The following is a 16,363-nucleotide window of genomic DNA, read 5'->3' as shown; positions in this document are numbered from 1 at the left end:
AATTATTTAATTCATGAACATTTTATTAACACACTATGTCTATTAACATGCTCAATGTTGTCTTGTACAAGACGCGGCCACTGGAACATCTTCCTGAGACAAGGGAGTTAACTGACTTTAAAAGTCCAGTTTCCGCACTTGCCGAACTCGGCTTGAACTTCTGGGGTCGATCGTGGCGCAACCAGTTATGTCCCTTCTATTTCCCTCATACAGACCATTTTGATTCCACATCACATATCACTTGCATTTGCTTCAAACAAAATGGCGATGCCCAGTGAAGGCGATATGATCGATAATCAAGATCTATATTTTTAACATAACGGGTCGGGCCTTGATTAAAAACTTTAAAGGATTTGGAAAATGTCTGTCGACACGAGTCAACGGTGCACATGCTTTACAAATCCTGCAATCGAAATCTACACGAACCGAATGTCTATTTTGCTATGCGATTTTGATTGGACTGTGCATAAACTCGTCAGTCCAACCAAAATATAACTCCATAATTCCAGCCGAGGTCAGCAAGGTTGGAAACTGGACTTTTATAGTCGGTTATCTCCCTTGCCTCGGGAAGAAGCTAGGGGTTCGAACCCCCAACCACCCGCTCTCCGGGCAGACGCTGTATCCACTAGACCACGGTGGCGGCCATCTATATCGTTATAAAAGTACACACGTACAGCATGATATTACCCGAGTACAGGGGATCCTGTTTACAATAAACACCGTGATGAGAGAAGGGGCTAACTGATGTATCATATGATACAGTTATGTGTTACGTTGTGTCTTATCATAACAGTCAGATTGATCAATCTGTCGTAGGTGAAGGTTTTGTGGCGTTTTTCGTCTAGCGTTATGAGAGCGGTGTTTAGAGTCGGCTCTCTGCAGAAATAAACAGGAAACCCATGTTGACTAAACAGCTGATTACGCGCTGGAGTGACTATTGGTTGAGGCGGTAGGTATTGCTAAGCTCTAACAGGTGTAGACAATGACTGTGGAATGCAGCATATTTACAAGACGCTGTAGGAATGTAGTGTATTTACAAGTTGCTTAAGGAAAGTAGTTGGATGTACAAGCAGTTGTAGGAATTAGTGTCTTTACTAGCTGTTGTAGGAATGTTGTGTATTTACAAGCAGTTGTAGGAATGTAGTGTCTTAACAAGCAGTTGTAGGAATGTTGTGTCTTTACAAGCAGTTGTAGGAATGTAGTGTCTTTACAAGCAGTTGTAGGAATGTAGTGTCTTTACAAGCAGTTGTAGGAATAATAGTGTCTTTTAAAGCAGCTGTAGGAATGTAGTGTCTTTACAAGTAGTTGTAGGAATGCAGTGTCTTTACAAGCAGTTGTAGGAATGTAGTATCTTTAAAAGCAGTTGTAGGAATGTAGTCTTTACAAGCAGTTGCAGGAATGTAGTGTCTTTACAAGCAGATGTAGGAATTAGTGTCTTTACAAGCAGTTGTAGGAATGCAGTGTCTTTACAAGCAGTTGTAGGAATGTAGTGTCTTTACAAGCAGTTGTAGGAATGTATTATATGTAGAGTGGCGTTCAGACTGTCAGCATCACATGTCCGACTTAAACCGTTGATTATCATATTTGGTACGCTGTCGTTTAAAATGCCCGCTGCTCGCATTTATAATGAGGATGTGGACATGAGCTCGTACAAACATGTGATTGTTATATCTCCCAGAAAGCATTGATAATGATACGTAAACTAGGCCTTTATACAGCTGCAACTACTGGCGCTGTTACGAGCTGCAAATGCTGGTTCGAGTGTATGATTATAAAGCATTTATCAACGTTGTTAAAGAACCCTCGTCAAACAACATGCAGCCCAGGTATTCTGGAGCAAGATGATCACCGCCCTATTGGGTGTGGAATTCTGTCGTTTATAGATGCGTGATTAAACCCCCCGGCTGCAGCGATACCTTGGCGTGTATTTTTGGAGATGGCCTACGTTGTTAGCTCCTGGCAGCGTCTCCCCAGCAATAAAACAGATAAACGAGAAGTACACACGCGGTTCCGAGCTTGCATGTTGCGGCCCACCTATCACTTTCCGCCTCTGAAAGGTCAAGGTTATTTGGTTAAGATGGGCCAAGTTTCTGCAGTCTTTTAAAACTAGCTGTAATTATAAGTATTCATTTGTTATTGTCTTTCCGAATACAGTTTTCATACAGTTCCACACAGTCGTGGTAAACATCGTTTTGTGTTCATACAAATTAAATTTTCATTTTGTGTGTATATCTCCGCCATATGTAGTATTTACTGAAAAGACACAAACTTTGAAATTTTCCCAATATGTCAAACGCAACACATCCGGGTTCGAAAGAAATGTCGATTAACCTTCTGAACACAATAAATAAACCACTGTATGCCGCTACACCAGCACATGGCTGAACTCGGACAGATTCAGCGGCTAGCCCGATGCCAAGTCAGAAATGTCAGTTCCTCGGTGGAATTGCTGTCTGAGGAGATTCCTAGTGTTGAGTTTACACCTACACGGCTGTGAGGATGGAGCCAGCGAATAGTCGTACTGTATAAACCTGTCGATACGACAGTTAACCTTATTGCTGGGAATATACAATCCGACAAACGGTGTGAGGAGCTGCTGTACTTCGTAATGGCGATTTACGTTTACCCTGATTTTAGCGATCATCAAGTAATATAGAGGCGAGGACACCTAGAATAGGATCACACCTTGTAAGCAATATTACTGCCCATGTAGGGAATCGAACCGGTACCGGGGTGACGACTGAACGTTTTAACCACCTGACTGCCATCACCCCGTAATTATGAACGGTGTGCGGAAGGGATTAACTGAAGTGTATCACTATGCCCAATTTTAACCTTGTTTGATAATTTCTATAAATGCTAGGGGAGATGGTTAGATTAGTCCAGTTGGTAGGGGCGATGGTATGGCAAGCCGTTTTCACATTTATTTTAATATACAATTATCTGTATTTAAGATATCATCACATCCATTCAAGATATTTTCAATTCAATTCAAGATGTCTTTAAAAGAACTGAAGTTTTCAGTAATTCCGTAAGAAATGTGTAAACAGCTTGCCATTAGATGGGTAAGTCCAGTGGGTAGGGGCGATGGTTTAGTCCAGTGGGTAGGGTCGATGGTTTAGTCCAGTGGGTAGGGGCGATGGGTTAGTCCAATGGCTAAAGTGTTAGCTCATCAAAAACCCGGGTTCAGTTCCATCATAATTACGACAAGTAACAGCCACACATGGCTAACCCTAAACGTGCCGTGATTTTACGTGAATATTGCTGAGGCGGCATAAAACCTAACTCACTCACTCACTCTACAAAAGACCAGGGATGGGCCTCCAAAATACATGATGTGGGAAGGGTCATAAAAATAAGTCACAGTATTGCTCAAATACTGTCGACGTGATTTTCGTTTTTATCTCGCGCACTCACTCACTCACTCACTCACTCACTCACTCACTCACTCACTCATGCACTCACTCACTCACTCACTCACTCACTCACTCACTCACTCACTCACGGAAATACACAACCTTGAAGAAATTAAAAAAGATATGTTTGTTTTATTCAAACTTACTTTTGGGAATGTCAATCCTATTTCAATTAATATTTTCGTACCTTGACGATAATGACACTTCAAAATAGTCCAGCCAACAAAAATGTTTCTGCTATTTTCCCATCAGATACGCATGGCAGGGTTTTCTTAAGCATACCGTAGCAGACATGTATTTGTAATATATCTATCATGGGGATTTAACGACCCTACTTCCGTTTGACCCAGACGTACCACAATCCATGTCAGAGAAGAGTCTCGGTGGAATGTGTGTACCATGGCATATTTCTTTGCACAGAGAACACTTAGTGCTTACACAGATTTCGCGACAAGGTTCGAATCAAATTGGTGAATTGTACAATCCCGGCATCTCGTGATGACGTAACAAACAAACAAACACACAAAACAAACAAGCTACTAAAACAATTAGATAAGGAACACCCGATTTTTTCATGTTTTTTTTCCAGAAACTGGACTTTTATGGTAAATCAACTCCCTTGCCTTGGGAAGATGGGGAAACCCAGGTCTACGGCGTGGCGAACGAACGCTTTAACCACTAGCTCTAGGCCTCCCCATAGCCCCAGGTCCCCCATAGCCCCAGGGCTCCTCATAACCCCTGAATTCATAATAACGCAAACAACAACGATCGGACTGATGACAAAAACGATACAATATTATTGTGGACATTTCAAGTCAAGCCTTTTAACAATAACTATCAAGACGTTTCATTTCGCCATTAACAAACTGCAGTGCACCAGCACCATGGTAATATTCCACCATAGTAATTGGTTTTGCCAGAGACCATAAAATAGATTTTGCAAATGCCGAGCAGCAAGATTTGCCACGTGTCAAGGTCACATTTGTTAAGCGACATCTGGTGGTGAATATATTTCACGTACAATTTACTTTATGTCTCTGTTAATTGTGCGTCATAGAAGAATGTATATTCCTTCCATCAACTACTTTCGCAAAACGAAGTCATTCTGAAATCAGTATTTCATATGCACGACGACACGTCATGCAGAGCTCTTGTACTGTGCAAAAACACGGTGTAGGTATTGACAAACTTCCAACTCTGCCTGACATTTAATGTTGAGCGAGCCCTATGCGTCTGCCGAGCGGCTTGTCTCAAACAAGGCTGTGTTGTCTTAGCGCTCAAATGTATCCCGCTGATGTTACAGGGCACCAGTTCAAATTATTCCAGTACTCTTTTAGCAACCATAATAACCTGGTAGTGTTTTAATCTTGCATTTCAACAGTTTTATTTAGCTCTGTGATGTATATTGGCAATGTGTATGTTATCTTTATAAACCTGATTTCTTGTATTTCTCTCATGGCAGAGGATCGAGGATTAAATAGATTCCTTATTCCAACTTACACCTACATGCCACGCTGTACGATCAGTGAACACCGACGTACCATGTTGGGCAATCAGTGAACATCTACATGCCACGCTGTACGATCAGTGAACACCTACATGCCACGCTGTACGATCAGTGAACACCTACATGCCACGCTGTACGATCAGTGAACACCTACATGCCACGCTGTACGATCAGTGAACACCTACATGCCACGCTGTACGATCAGTGAATAGCTACATGCCACGCTGTACGATCAGTGAACACCTACGTACCATGTTGGGCAATCAGTGAACATGTACTTACCATGTTGTGCGATCAGTGAACACCTACATGACATGTTATATGATCAGTAAACACCTACTTGCCACGTTTTGCGATCAGTGAACACCACCAGGTTGTACGATCAGTGAACACCTACAGGCCAGGTTGTACGATCAGTGAACATGTACATGTCAGGTTGTACGATCAGTGAACACCATCAGGTTGTACGATCAGTGAACACCTACATGCCAGGTTGTACGATCAGTGAACACCACCAGGTTGTACAATATGTGAACACCTACATGCCAGGTTATACGATCAGTGGACACCACCAGGCTGTACGATCAGGGAACACCGGGAGGTTGTACGATCAGTGAAGACCACCAGGTTGTTCGATCAGTGAAGTTGAGTGAACACCGGCAGGTTGTACGATCAGTGAACACCTACATGCCAGGTTGTACGATCAGTGAACACCACCAGGTTGTACGATCAGTGAACACCACCAGGCGGTACGATCAGTGAACACCGGCAGGTTGTACGAACAGTGAACACCGGCAGGTTGTACGATCAGGGAACACCTACATGCCAGGCTGTACGATCAGTGAACACCGGCAGGTTGTACGATCAGTGAACACCACCAGGTTGTACGATCAGTGAACACCACCAGGTTGTACAATCAGTGAACACCACCAGGTTGTACGATCAGTGAACACCGGCAGGTTGTACGATCAGTGAACACCACCAGGTTGTACGATCAGTGAACATCGGCAGGTTGTACGATCAGTGAACACCTACATGCCAGGTTGTACGATCAGTGAACACCACCAGGTTGTACGATCAGTGAACACCACCAGGCGGTACGATCAGTGAACACCGGCAGGTTGTACGAACAGTGAACACCGGCAGGTTGTACGATCAGTGAACACCACCAGGTTGTACGATCAGTGAACACCACCAGGCGGTACGAACAGTGAACACCGGCAGGCTGTACGATCAGTGAACACCAGCAGGCTGTACGATCAGTGAACACCAGCAGGTTGTACGATCAGTGAACACCAGCAGGTTGTACGATCAGTGAACACCGGCAGGTTGTACGATCAGTGAACACCACCAGGTTGTACGATCAGTGAACACCGGGAGGTTGTACGATCAGTGAACACCATCTGCCCTGGATATCAGTGTCTGACAAGGAAGCCCACCGTGATTCACCGCTTCCTGTGTGGTGCACAGTAACAAACAGTGTGGAAGAGGCCCCTGCCTGTCGGCACACACGTACATCGTTGAAGGGGGGAGGGGGGGAGGTTGAATGAAAGGTGTTCAGTTCACGTGTCGACAGATAACGCTTACAACTCTTTCCTTTTTTACCTGAAATGATATATATGACCTCCCACGACCCTTGCCAGAGATCGCTATTTCAAGACATCTCATGAGCCTCGTGAAGCCCCGTGTGTGGATGGTGTATTAACACGGTGAGCTGTAGAAAGAGTGCTGCAGCTTCAATCATTCTGTGATGTATGGCTGCAGGCCGCTGTGACAACAAACAACCCACGAACTGCAATAATTACTGCCAAAAAATGTCGTAACGTAATGAAACAATAATATATTTATTTACAGCTACCAATCCATCTTTAAAAGAAAATGTGTTTAACAAGCAGCTAGCCATATGGAATGTTCCGGGTAATATATTTTTCCAATGTGGAGGGTCACAAAGCATGACTGGGCTCTTGTCTACCTAAACAAGTAGACGGATGGAGGCCGATTTCTCGATGATTGCGATTGGACAACACTCAACATGGCATTAATTGGTCGCCGGTATTGAATCAAAACAAAAAGCGGAAGAATTGAAGATTGTTTGTGAAGTAAAATTACGTCCGCCAAAAATAACATCAATAGAGCAATTTGTTATTGTTTGGCCACATTTTTCTGCGATAAGCCTTATGCGCGAATCAACAGTGGAACCAGTCTTTTCAAAATGCATGACAAACCAGGTAGACTTGCGTTGAGTCATCTGTGAGCGGAAATGTTCCTTGAACTTGTATCATGCACGCCGTTCTGATTCAAATACTGATACTGTCTGCGTTCTTACTATCAAACAACTCTCAACATAGATATGCATATAAAGAATAAAGAATAAAAATATTATCCTAATATGAAAACATGACATGACTCAAAATACTCTTCTTCATATGTGGAGTACTTTCTCTCCTTACAGGATTCCATCTAGCCTTGCTCCAAGGCTGTACTGAAAGAAAACTCAATTGATGTGTAGTAATTCTATCCTCCTAATAGGCAAGTCTCGATATGTGGCCAGGACTCCAGTCTCTCACAGGGACAACTTGTTCTTATTATTAACACAATCTGGAACTTAAGATTTAAATTAATAATTATTGCCTTAGAGACATGTGCAAGTCTAGAGTTGATCCGCTCACAACTGTTACAAAACAGAGAGTACTTCCCTTTTAAAGGAGTGTATTTTGACATCAAGAATATTTAAACCTTTCCCACATAGTTCATGTATTTCAATGACATGATCAATGCAAACAGAAATCACATATGACAGTAGTAGTAACGGTCTTCAGCAACCCATGCTTGTGGTAAAAGGCGACTATTCTTGCCGTAAGAAATCGGATCGGGAGTTCAAGCTCGCTGACTTGGTTGATGCATGTCATCGTATCCCAATCGCGTGGATCCATGTTCATGATGTCACTGGATTGTCTGGTCCAGACTCGATTATTTACAGACCGCCGTCATATAGCTGCAATATTGCTGAGTGCGGCGTTAAACAACAAACAAACTACAAACTTAGAACTTTAGAACCACAAAGCTACCCAGGATTCCCCTTAAGTCTGATGGATACCTGTGTGAACCTGGTAACACTCTAATATTCAAACAGGTAGAAGGTCTGTAGTTTGTCCTAACCTTGTCTCTTCCTCTTCACAGGCGCCAACACAGGGTTGGGCAAGGCCACAGCAATAGAACTGGCCAAGCGGAAGGCGCGCGTCATTCTGGGTATCCGCGACCAGAACAAGGGCGAAGCGGTGGCGAGGAGCATCAAGAAGAAGACGGGCAATCCGAACGTCTTCGCCGAGGTTTTGGACCTCGGTAACTTCCGGTCCATCCATGACTTTGTGTACAGATTCAACGACAAGGAGAGTGCCCTCCACGTCCTCATCAACAACGCAGGTACAGTATGGAGTTATGGATATAAACGTATTTTAAGATGAATTGGCACTGGGACAAAGACTTACAATTTGTACGCTGGCATAAAAATAACTCGTGGCGATGGTTCGACTGGGCAATCCTTTCTTCCAACATTGCTACCTGCTTTCGTTTTCTTAATTCTTTGTTCAAAGTTCACACTCAATGAACTAGTTTTCCTAACCGGCACAATTTGCTATCTAGACTTGCGTCCCTTAGTCGTTTCAGGATCCGCTGAACATCGGTTCGGTTCCCAGGTGTGCCCAGATTATTGTTCTTTCTTGTTAATTTTACCATAGTGGTAAACGTCTACGACTCTTCGCTTCCTTCCACATTCAGATGACAAGCTGTGATATTTGTATAACTTTTTTTAAATGTTCGAAGCGACCTTAAACCAGGTCTAACACTCACTCTTGCTCTCACAATGACATGGCGTCATCCGCAGCTTTCAGGATAGGAGGGTCCTGTCCTATTGCAAAAGTATCCTTTACGTAACAATAATCCATATCTTGTGATACGTCTTTTTTCTAATTCTATTTGTGGAAATAATTGGCCATCGAAATTTGACTCTTGATCTTTTCGTTTTCTCATCTTTCGGGAGCAAAGATGGCGAATGGAGCAAGGACTCTCATGTCTACGTTTCCAATAAAAAAAGTAAACTTCTGGGTCCCACGTGGCGAAAACATGATACCGAAGTCGAAAGCAATAATTAGTGTTTCAACTCGCGTGTGTGCGCTACGTAACAACCTTTTTGTGCCCGCGGTTTTCACAACACTGGTAAACGTCTTAGACCTGCATCACTGGAATACTGTTCAAAGCGGCGTTAAACCCAACTCACTCACTCACGTTTTGTAACAGACAGAAGATGTTTTCGGTAAGAACATTAAGGCTTACAAGTCAAATATATCACAACTACTGCAATTTAATGTTTTACGGCCAAGTCAAATGTATCACAACTACTGCAGTTAAATATTTTACATCCAAATCAGATATATCACAGCTACTGCAGTTAAATGTTTTACACTCAAGTCAGATATATCACAGCTGTTGCAGTTAAATGTTTTACGGCCAAGTCAGATATATCACAGCTGTTGCAGTTAAATGTTTTACACCAAGAATCCGAAACATCACAGCTGTTGCAGTTAAATGTTTTACGGCCAAGTCAGATATCTCACAGCTGTTGCAGTTAAATATTTTACGGCCAAGTCAGATATGTCACAGCTGTTGCAGTTAAATGTTTTACACCAAGAATCCGAAACATCACAGCTGTTGCAGTTAAATGTTTTACACTTAAGTCAGAAATATCACAGCTGCTGCAGTTAATTGTTTTACACCAAAGTAAAAAATACCAAAGCTGAAGCAATTAATTGCTTTCAGGTACGGGGTTACGGAAAGCAAAGTGGTTTACTCATGACGCCTCAATTGGCTTTACAGAGTTATATACCTTAGTCGCGCCAGGATCTGACTGTTCGAAGGCAGCGTTTTTGAAAATTTCCCCCCCCCCCCCCCCCCCCTCTCCCCCGACTCAGTAAACAGATCTTTTACAACTTTCTATCAGTTGTCAACTATGTTGGCTACAAGGATTATGTTTGACAGTTCGTACACGTCCTGTCCGTGCAAAATCGTAATTCTTAAAAACCTGAACACCCAGGATTACATGAAGACGTCGACTTCAAGGAAGTTGTCCCCGCCTCCCCGACTGTCACATATATCCATCAACGTCACTCCCCTCCAGCCAAGTCCTGTTTCCTACAAGAAAAATGGACCAATGGAATACTTCCATTTCACGGTCCCGAGCACGTGACACAATAAAACTCACATGAGTGGTGCTGTCATGTCTGTGATTCTGTGACACACGCTCGAGGCGCTGACCTTCAACAGTATCACAGAGACCTGCAAACTCTGAAACCTCTTGAAGTAGCTCGTATCATAAATGTCGGAAACTGATGTACGATTGTACGCACAGGACACGGTCTTGACGCACACTGAAGAGTAGTGGGTGAGTGAGTGAGTGAGTGTCAGTTACATGTGGTAGACGTGTGCTAGTTTGGAGAAAACTCTGGTATGGTATGAAGTTGACAATACTGAAATAAAAACTGAGCAAATCTGGGATTCGAACCCATCACCAGCTGCTCCTAGCAGCTAAGGGGCACAACTCAGTACAGTGAGTTGTCGAACTTGGACTTCTGGGCCACCATATCCCAGTGCCCATTCATCGCATTCGTCCATGTCCGTAACTGCGAAAACAACAGTTCCGGCTAATTTCGGACTAACTCGTGGCATTCGTGAGAAACCCGTCTAATTCTGACAATATGATTGTAGATTACGGAAAGAAGCTAGTATTTACGAGAAACTGCAATATAAACCTTCGATACTGTTCGTGTCACTCCGGACATCCCGAGCATAAGACAGTAAACTGGCGAATGATGGCGAATCGCGGAGCGGGCGTTCTGGTGGAACTTTTTCACAGCTGTATCCCTGCCGAAATGTCAAAGTTGACATTCACCGGTTGCCAAGACTAGAAAACAGTTGAAAGAATGTGTGAGCATTCTGACAACGCTCGTCTTCTCAATACCCCCTTCAAGCCTGAGGAGGTTACAATGACCTTTCCTTGAGTATGCTGTTGGAATCATTTCTTATGATAACAAATATATCACAGGGATGCATATGGTTGCAAGGTGACGGTCCATGACGTCATTGAGCATTGTGCCGTCACTGCATATCCGCTGCAGCTGACCTCGGGTCATCTTTACTCTTCACGTTACAGAACCTATGAGGATGTGAAACGCTGATGTCAGCATAATTTAGAATTTCAATAACGGCGCATAAAAAACGTTCCACAGTAAAATGGGAATAAATAAATTTAACTTGTTGGACATGCTGAATAAAAATGGTTATACGTCTTTTAAACCCCCATATATTCTCCTCCTTATGAAAATGGTTTTGTAAAAAAAACATCGGCTTCTCCTTCAAAGAAATAAGTGTAAGTCTCGAAGACAATTCCAGATTATTAGGGGGCGGTCGGGTAGCCTAGTGTTTAAAGCGTTCGCGTGTCACGCATAAGCCCCTGGTTCGCCTCCCACATGGGTACAATGTGTGAAGCCCTTTTCTGGTGTTATATGCTGGAATGTTGCTATATGGTGTTAGAATATACTCACTCACTATAGATTATTAATTAATCTGTCTCTTGGCATTTGATGCTCGAAATAGTGTACACCGAAGTCGGTGTACCTGATGTAAATAAGCTTTCCCTGCTGTAAGGGCTTAAATGGAGTGAGTGAGTGAGTGAGTGAGTGAGTGAGTGAGGGTTTCACTAGTCCAGCAATATCACAGCGGGGGAGACCACAAATAGGTTCCACACATTGTACCCAGGGCATTGGCGGGACGAGCTAACGCTTTAACCTCTAGGGTAACCCACCACCCCCTTTATAGTTGGACCATCCCATTACTCAAATATGCACAATCATAACTACAGCTCTTCCAAATGTATCGCGAACAACTGACTGTCTACAAAGTCACCGACAATTGATTCCCGGCCTCTTACCTTGAACCGTCACTAATTGCCAAGTTTTCGGGCTTGCTAACGCCTTTTTTTTACACATGATGATTCAAAACACATTATGATTCAAAATTCATACTATAAAGAAATATTGAAGTACCCAGTGACCTACTTTCAACAGGGGATCGATGCTCATGATATCAATCACTGGATTGTCTGGTCCTGACTCGATTATTTACAGACCGCCGTCATATAGCTGGAACATTGCTGAGTGCGGCGTTAAACAACAAACAAACAAACAATCAACTGGTGAGTTGATGCAGTATGAAATGTTCACATCATAAAGTACATACAGAATACTAAACGAGCTCCCGTTTAAAACCAATTTTATGAAACGCTTTCGCTCGTCAGATACCCGAACTATTCACGAGTTGCATTAAGTTGGTAGAACACGGGGGAGAGTTTAGTATTTTATTTATTACTTGCCATTTAAAACATGTTTTTAGAATTTCAATGTCGTATGTGAATATGGGCAGACATCTACGCGATCCACAGCATAATACAATTTAGTTTAACAAAACAATTCTTCAAACACGTCAAAAGTTACATGTATTAATCTAATACCATGCACGGCCCACCTTAAGAGTTCAGGGTTCCTTTCCAGAAAGTTATCGTAGCGCTAAGGTTATCAATAACTCAAATATATACCTAGACGTACAAGTGTCGTGGCGCTACGATCGCCTTTTGGAACGGGATCCTGCACCACAAAGTTTACAATCACGTCACAATAGCCTATGACGTAATTTGTGGAATTTTGTTGCAAGATCCAGCGGCGAAACAATGCCATGTGACGTCAGCCTGCAACAGGGTATCTGGTGCCATAAGCTCGTTTCAGTGATCTATCATCTCTATAACGCAATGTCGTTGAATAAGCCCAGGGATGTTGAGAGTTTTCAATATTTGTTCGTGAAACTTGTTCCCACAGTACATTAACACGCGCTTTGGTATTACACAATGTGTATGTTTATTAAACGGGTGATCTTTTCACGGGCAAGTAATAAAATCACATGTCAATTGATAGGTCTTAACTCATGTCACCGATGTCGTTACGTCTTCATTACAGGCTACATGGGTCCTAAAGCCACCACCAATGACGGCATTGAACGTTGTTTCGGCGTCAACCATCTTGGACACTTCTATCTGACCTTGCTGCTGAAGGAGAAGCTGAAGAAGTGCGCGCCCAGCCGCGTCATCAACGTCGTGTCCGACGCCTACCTCAAGGGCAAACTGGACTTCGAGGATCTCGCCATGACGAAAAGCTACGACATCTACAAGGCCTACTCCCGAAGCAAGCTGGCCCAGACGGTGTTCAGCATGGAGTGTCATCGCCATTTCTTCTCAGATGTCGTCTGCACTTACGCTGTCCATCCGGGTTAGTAGGATGTGTTACATTCGTGATCACTCGTGTATTTTCCGGATACCCAATTTAATCGTCACATATAGTGCCACTCCAATTTCTGTAAATCCCCTCTCGGCTTCTTACGGAATGACACGAGTAGCCACGTATACTTTTAGGAGATGACAGATGAATATATTTCCGAACTTTCGGAATGTCCAATGCATATATAATATTTAGACATTATTATGACAAACAGTGGTCAGCCATTATAGAATTAGCATAACCAATTTTTGAAATAATACTTAATGTGACCAAGAAATATTTAATAAAAAACTTTGGTGGGTGGGCTGTAGTTTTTTATATTATTGTCTCAATGTTATTTTTCCCCTTTGTGGTTGAGGGGAAGTTACGTTTGAATAGTAGTGTATCTGTAAATTTTGCTCATGTATTGTTGAGTGGAAGTTAGTTTTGAATAGTAGTGTATCTATAATTTTTTCTCATTTATAATAGAGTGGAAGATGCGTTTGAATAGTAGTGTATCTGTAAATTTTGCTCATGTATGGTTGAGAGGAAGTTAGTTTTGAGTAGTAGTGTATCTATAATATTTCGGTTTCCAGGCCCATGCTGCACCGACTTGCTCCGCAGCTGGCCCGGGATGAACGGCAACCTGCTGCGAGCCATGGCGAGGATCCTCTTCAAGACGCCGGAGGAGGGATGTCAGACCATTGTCTATTGTGCCGTGGCCGATAAGCTAAGAGAGCACTCGGGTAAACTCTTCGTCAACTGCAAGGCACAGAAAATTAAAGAAATTGCAAGAGACAAAACCAGGGGAACCAAGTTATGGAATGTCAGTCTTCAGCTGTGCGGTCTCCCGCCGGAGGATGTAGAAGAGGAGGAAGTTGTTATTCCGGAGAAACCAAAGGACGCGGATCTCAAGAAGCGCGAGGGAGCCGCCACAGCTGCTCAAGCGAAAGAATCCAAACTTCCGGTTCTGGATCAGGCCAAAGCTGCAGCTGCAGCTGCTGCTAAACAAGAACCTCCCCCAGTTGCCAAAAAACCTGCCCCTGAACCCCCTGCAAAACCCCAACCTGCCCCCGTTCAAGCCCCTGCTCCTTAAAAACCCCATCCCGTTTACTACTTCAATATTCGTGGACGTGTGGGCAGACATCTTGAAAATGGACTCGAACTGAATCATGTCGATTGGAATAACGAACGAAACTCCTTTGTGAATTGTATGGATACATATCCAAAGTGGGAGTATTGCGATGTATTTATCAAGGAAGGGGAACCATCTGTGCCTCCCTCACTGCCAGTCAAGATCAAGGTGACCTGTTTTGTGATCGCGTTCGACATTTTCAACATGGCCCCGAGTCTCAACTCGGACAATTCCAGCTGGCATGCACAGCACAGCAGTGCTCCGATACATATCCAGTATTTATTGAGTTCCAGGTTGCTGCTTGTGTGGTAGATAGGAACGTGTGTGTGGTGAAGGCTGGGTGTACTTGACAGCAGCAGTGAGTCCGCCTTTAAGATAAGAGTATTTTGTGATGACAGATGGCAATTCTTGAAAGCATCGGTGATTTCGCCTTTAAGGTAGTTGGAAATACTTCACAGCAACAGTGAGTCCGCCTTTACGATAAGAGTATTTTGTGATGACACATGGCAATACTTGAAAGCTTCGGCGAGCCCGCCTTTAAGATATGAGCGGTGTTTGGTGACATTTGGAAATACTCGACATCAACAGTGCGTCCGCCTTTAATATAGGAGTATTTTGGGCTGACAATTTGGAATACAAACAGTTAATAAAAGCTTCAGTGGGTCAACAGTCAACATGAATCACAGTCTCAGTGGGTACATGTCTCTAATATCGTAACATCTCTGTAAAGATAGACACATGACGGAGAGTAACGCCATCATAGCATCGTTTTAAATCGTATTCGACAGAAAAATCATTACAATAAGCCGGCCAGTCATATTACACTAATGAGCGAAAGTCATCCGCCGCTGAGGTAGTTATAAGCGAGATAGAGATGATGACGTCACTTCCGGAACAAAGGTTTGATGGCGAATGGGTCCAGGGTATCTATCAGAATAGAATAGGAACATGATGCACTGTACAATCGAGAATGGGCAGTATGTCTGCCACAACACAGCTGTTTAACGACGTCATCAAGTCTGTGCCATTAGTCCATCTACAGGTTAGCATCTGTGGCAACTGCTTCAAGATATGTCATTAACATGACGTCAGTATATGTAAATCACGTGACGACAACTAAAGGAAATGGACTGGGGGTGACGTCTTATATCACACCATGATATGGGGGTTCGGCGGAAGTATGCAGTAGTTACCCCTGGCAGAATTCGGTGACATCGATCGAACCATACAAAAATTCACTAGGATTAGTGCGACCTTGTGATAGCAGGCATGGGTATATGTGACATTACCACGGATATTTCATTTCAAGACAAGATTCTGCGTGAAGTTCTCATTGTAATGCTATTGCAGTACAGAGGCAGGTCAAGTTAAATGAAAACGTCACAACTGTAGGAGTACAGGTCATGTTGTCATGGATATTTCATTACAAGACAGGATTCTTCGTTAGGTTACCATGGAAACGCCATCGCGATGTGTCAAGTTAAAAACTTCATACTCGTAGGCGTCTGTGTGACGTTACCACGTAAACACGATCAAAGGTGTGAACTTCCCAGCAGTTATCTATGAACGACATCAACTGGATCTATTCTTGGAATTAAGGAAATGAAAATGCTAAGTGTTGATATATTCGTGGACTTTTCCGCTAATTTGATATAGGACGTCAATCTTATGACGTCAACTAATGACTGACTACTACTTATGTGAAGAGGCATTCAGCGGAACTTCATCCAACCCTCGTCTGTAAGTCATCTGATATGCTTCTGTCGTTGTGGCTGATGCGAGGATGGGCTGTGACCTTGCCATGTCCTCTAAATGACCGTATCGGATAATTCTTGTTCCAGATAGTGTTCTTTGATATTTGGTTGATCTGTGTTTTTCGTCTGTGATTTGATCACAGATATGTCAGATGCTTCGTCTCTGAGGGGAGGTTCATGTATCCCGTCACGCA

The 16,363-nt window shown here is 43.2% G+C and overlaps 1 protein-coding gene across 1 annotated transcript in view; it reads left to right on the top strand.

Moving 5' to 3' along the window:
* The window catches only part of LOC139456111 (retinol dehydrogenase 12-like), a 46,241-nt gene extending 30,347 nt beyond the window's left edge, over positions 1–15,894 (top strand). The window contains exons 2-4 of the mRNA XM_071237643.1: positions 8,104–8,346; positions 12,984–13,292; positions 13,877–15,894. Coding sequence (XP_071093744.1) covers positions 8,104–8,346; positions 12,984–13,292; positions 13,877–14,376 — 1,052 coding nt within the window. The 3' untranslated portion in view covers positions 14,377–15,894. The remainder of the gene's footprint in view (positions 1–8,103; positions 8,347–12,983; positions 13,293–13,876) is intronic.
* Positions 15,895–16,363: the final 469 nt, after the last annotated feature.

This window comes from Haliotis cracherodii, unplaced genomic scaffold (assembly GCF_022045235.1).
Source record: "Haliotis cracherodii isolate W230 unplaced genomic scaffold, xgHalCrac1.p SCAF_11, whole genome shotgun sequence".
Taxonomy (NCBI): Eukaryota; Metazoa; Mollusca; class Gastropoda; order Lepetellida; family Haliotidae; genus Haliotis; species Haliotis cracherodii.
Note: the sequence above shows the minus strand (reverse complement) of the source record. Positions and strands in the feature narration are given on the sequence as shown.